This window comes from Triticum dicoccoides, chromosome 4B (genome assembly GCF_002162155.2).
Source record: "Triticum dicoccoides isolate Atlit2015 ecotype Zavitan chromosome 4B, WEW_v2.0, whole genome shotgun sequence".
NCBI lineage: Eukaryota > Viridiplantae > Streptophyta > Magnoliopsida > Poales > Poaceae > Triticum > Triticum dicoccoides.
Genome location: NC_041387.1, coordinates 557,596,248 through 557,600,815, shown reverse-complemented (window position 1 = coordinate 557,600,815; position 4,568 = coordinate 557,596,248). Strand labels below are relative to the sequence as shown.

General features: G+C 41.4%; 1 protein-coding gene across 1 annotated transcript; it reads left to right on the top strand.

Annotated features, from left to right (window-relative positions):
- On the top strand, positions 1–1,691 carry LOC119293872. Its single transcript, XM_037572209.1, has 5 exons — positions 1–125; positions 225–284; positions 392–442; positions 1,143–1,250; positions 1,368–1,691. Exons 1-5 carry the CDS (start codon positions 117–119, stop codon positions 1,464–1,466), a joined length of 327 nt encoding a protein of 108 aa, XP_037428106.1. The 5' UTR covers positions 1–116; the 3' UTR covers positions 1,467–1,691.
- The last annotated feature ends 2,877 nt before the right edge of the window (positions 1,692–4,568 follow it).

Sequence of the window (4,568 nt, the reverse complement as noted above, 5' to 3'; positions counted from 1 at the left end):
GTAGACTGCGGAAAGTCTGTTGCAAGGATGTTCCCCTAGTTTCTTCAGTCGAGAGTGCTGATTCCTTGAAAGACCCTTATGTGCCTAATGATTTTGCTGATGATGGTTCTAATGCTATGTCTTTGGTAGTTATTATTTGTCTTCTTATCTTGTTTTCATTTTCTTTTCTATTTTTCTTTCTTTATTTATTTTTGTTCTTGTTTTCTATTTTTTTCCTATTGCAGGGTTGTCCCAGTGATGATGAAGAGTTTGATAAAGCACTTTACAATTTCTATGTGAATAATGTAAGCCATTTTTCCATGTTTCTGGTGATGATGAAGAGTTTGATGTTTTTAATCCATATTTTTTCATATGTTGGTTTGATGATTTATGTTTTTTGTTTTTTGATCAGAAAGTCAAGTACCTGAAGAGAAAATTATCATCTGCTGGCAGAAGGAATGTTGTAAGTCTTTCTTCCTCTTCCGTTAATCATTGGGTCATTTGTATGGTAGCTACACTATAATCCTACACCTTTTTTACAACGTAAATTTACCCATATCTACATTGTAATCCGATGCCCCTTTTTTTACACAGTAATTTGATTGATAGTTACTGTGTAATTTGTATGTTAGTTACATTGTAACCCTTACTCCTCTTTTTACAGTGAAAATTACCTATATCTACACTGTAATCCGATGACTTTTTTTTACTCACTAATTTACCCATATCATGTGTAATTTTGTATGGTAGTTAGGCTGTAATCCTACACCTTTCTTACAGTGTAAATTTACCCATATCTACAATGTAATTCGAATGCCTTTTTTTACACAGTAATTTGACTGATAATTACGGTGTAATTTTCTATGGTGTTGCACTTTAATCCTACACCTCTTTTACAGTGTAAATTTACCCATATCTGCTTCTGAGTTTCAGTTGAAAAGGAAATTCATCCCCTTAACTCTGACCCCTATGTTCCTCAAGTAAATCGTTATTCGGTTTCTGCTCAAGAAAGGTGTCACCATCTTGCCATGATTCAGATTGCAAGTCATCAGAATGGTGCACATAAGTTTTGTTCCGTTTCTTTTGTTCTAACCTCTTCAGTGTATGAAGCAATTCGATATGAAAGAGCTTACTGTAGTTACCGTAATCTTTCTTCTCTCCAGTTCAAAGCCCGTGTAGACAATTTCTTGATCTTGTGCGTGTGTCGTTATCTATTCAATGAAGCTCACCCTTCCATTTCTAAGAAGCATTTCTTCTTCTCATATATTGTTGTAAGTTGTTCTTCTGCTACTTTCTTGTATATATTTTTGTGTCTTCTATAGTTGTTTGTGAATTTTATTCCTTTTAATGTAAGGTGTCTTACTTCGGTCTTCATTTCTCTCACATAGGAAACGATTTTGAATGGTTCTAATCAAGAGTGTGTTGCTAATGCTTTCAACAGTGCTAATAGTGCTTTTCCCATGTGGAGAAGCAATATGGTGGTCTAGCGTGAAGATTTTCTTGGTGGTCAACAAGACTGGAGATTCATCCATCCTTTATTAGCTTCGTATAGTTTTCATGATGTGTTAGCTATTTTGATACAACAGTATTATTGGTCCAAGAATGTTCTGATTCAATGTACTTTTTAGACCGATAACTTGTATCATCGCCCCTGTAACAGTTTTAGGTTCCTTTTGTTACTGGAATGCTTTTCTGGTGCATTATTAGCTATTTTTACCTGAATGGTTTGTGCATTTTATTAGCCAGTTGTTTCTTTTTTCTGATTTTTTTCCTGTCAGGTGCTTTTGACGGGTCAAGGAAAGGACAGTAGGAGTGACTGGTTCAACCTTTTCTCGCTGTTAGTCGCTTGACGGGTTACATATACAGCCCGACCTGTTTTCTTCAGGAAAAACAGACATACAACTGTCAACAGTAATAGGTTGGAAAATTTGAGTGATAACCAATTACAAATCAGTCGATTGTTGAATAGACAGTCCCAAAAAAAAACCTGCCTTGTTCTTGCTCTCGTCGCCATGCATCTCCTTCCCTCCATGACAAGTTCACAACCCACATGACAGACACTATTGGGATCCATGATTTTGCCTAGTGTTGGCTTATAACCGAGTCAATTTTGTCTGGCATTCGGCAAACTTGAATTTTGCAGTGTCCTGGCAAAAACACTTGACAAAAACCTGACACTAGGCAAATTGGTCACTGGTCGTTTGCTTTAGTGTTTACACCCGACAAACGAACACACAAGGCAAAGAGCGGGCTTTGCCAAGTGCTTTTTAGAAAACACTTAGCAAAGAATTTAGTCTTCCTTTTTATTCTCTCTATTTATTTTAAAAAAATTGCTTCTATTTTCTTTCTACAAATATGAAGCTATTTTTAAATTCTAAAAAATGTAAATGAATTAAAAAAATATATGAATTTGGCATGGTGTCATGATTCATCATTTGAGTGAAACTTTTTTACGCGTATCATACACCATCACATGTTCCATGTCAAAATTTGGCATTTTGTCGAGGCTTGTTTGCTATTTTTAAGCCACTATTCCTAGGCATTTAGTAAATATAATTCAAATTTGAAAAATAAGTGCATGAAAAGGTTGGCAAAATGTATTGATTTTTTTTTCATATTTCAGTTCTTCAGTCTCTTTTTTTGCCTTATCCATTAAGAGGAAAGGAATTCCGGACTTTAGGGTACCAAGACTCGACCCCAAAATGGAGGTTCTTGGTGTTTATTTCGGAAATGCAAAGAGAGTATTAAAAACATGAAACCTAGTGTGGTGTCATTATGTGATCCCTAGTGGTAGATTCAGGAGATCCAAGCCTATTGTACATAAATGTGTTGTACAAACAATGTATATGATCCCTAGAGGAAGCTGAGGTCAAAAATAGACACTCGATCGACTACATATACATAAAATTCATATGGTAAAGAAAACAAAATGTATTGTACTACAAATATAAACCTACATGATCAGATACAAGAAGAATAAAGTGGAGAGAAATTAAATGAACAAGATAAGATCATGTATCATCTTCGAAAAACAATATGTATTGTAGTCTTTTCTTTTGCAGGTGATGAAGTTGAATTGTGCAACTCTCAGTCAGTGGCGGACCTAGAACGTATTTTGACTAGGGGCAAACTACTTGAGTGGGGGCATATTCTATAAAAACTCAAAGAATGTAAGCATATTTTTCAGAAAATACAAGCAAATCTTAGTAGAACTTCAAATTTTGAGTGGGGGCTCAGGCCCCCACTCACCTCAATGTAGGTCCGCCCCTGCTCTCGGTGTCTTTGTATTTGTCGGATATCGGGTTCCGGCAAAACCCTTAAGGTTTGAACTCTGGGGTGCGCACGAAGATCTTCTCCCTACCGATACACGCCCACAACCTCGCCGCGATTCTAAGCTAGCACGATGAACAACACAAGAGACACGAGGTTTATACTGGTTCGGGCCACCATTGTGGTGTAATATCCTAATCTAGTGTGTGGTGTGGTGGATTGTCTCTTGGGCTGATGATGAACAGTACAGAGGAAGAACAACCTCGCGAGGAGAGGTGTTCTTATGGTGGTGTATGGATGAGCTAGGTTCGAATCAAATTTCTCTTCTACTGTGGTGGCTGGCCCTATTTATAGAGGCCCTGATCCTCTTTTCAAATATTGAGTGGGAAGGGAGCCAATAACTGCCATTTTGAAAGGGAGCAACTAGTACAAGCTATCCTGACTAAAGGTGGTCTTTGACTGCCAAAGTCACTGGTGATGACACCGTCTTGGGCTCCACGGTGACCTCCGTCCTGCTGTCCTGCTGGTCTTGGTCTCGTTGCACTGATATGGAAACCTTTGCTTGATGCCTCGGTACTCCACGCCTGCGCTTGCCCCCTTTGCACCAAAAAGGAAACGAGGACACTGTGCAGGCTGGCGCCCGCCTGGCGCCCGTCTGGTCTTGATCGTCATGGCTTGTGACATGAGCACCTCGCGAGGTACCCCTTGCCTTGATCTCTCCACCTCCTCGCGAGCCTGCCTGGTTAGGACGCCCCTGAGGAGGCCTTGCATCATCCGCCCCGCGAGGCTTGGCCCCTCGCAAGGGTCTTGAGCGTTTGTTGATGAAGACGGACCGTATTGGGCCACTGGTTGAGCCACGCTGCAGGCCGCAGGCAGGCAAGTCTGGGGACCCCCGTTCCCAGAACACCGACAGTAGCCCCCGGGCCCAGGGCATGCTTGGACTTGGCTTAACAGCGAAGCCAAAGGGCAAGTGCTGAGCGCCGCGGGCCCCAAAAGCCTGCGGCCTTGGTCGCCGCGTGGCAGTTGATTGGTCGTGGGCGTCTCTGCTTCCCAACGCTGCCTCAACAACTACCCGATTTGACGAGTCCCTGCTGCATGCAAAAAGAGTCATCATTACCTATGATTGTGGAGGCCGACGGTTGGCTTCCCCTGGACTATAAATACGGAGAGGCGAGAGCCCCCGTTGTCCATCTCTTCCTGCTCCGCCTGCTTCTTCTCCCTTGCTCCACCTCCATTCTTGACGCCAATGGCACCAATCTGCAGGTTCTCAGCCGAAGAGAAAGGAAAGCCCCCCCGGGAGGGGCCTGACCCGCTCCCAC

Coding starts and splice junctions, on each gene's coding strand:
- LOC119293872 (XM_037572209.1), top strand. Junction 285..391: donor ACAATTTCTATGTGAATAAT/GTAAGCCATTTT, acceptor TTTTTTGATCAG/AAAGTCAAGTACCTGAAGAG. Junction 1,251..1,367: donor TCTTCTTCTCATATATTGTT/GTAAGTTGTTCT, acceptor TCTCTCACATAG/GAAACGATTTTGAATGGTTC.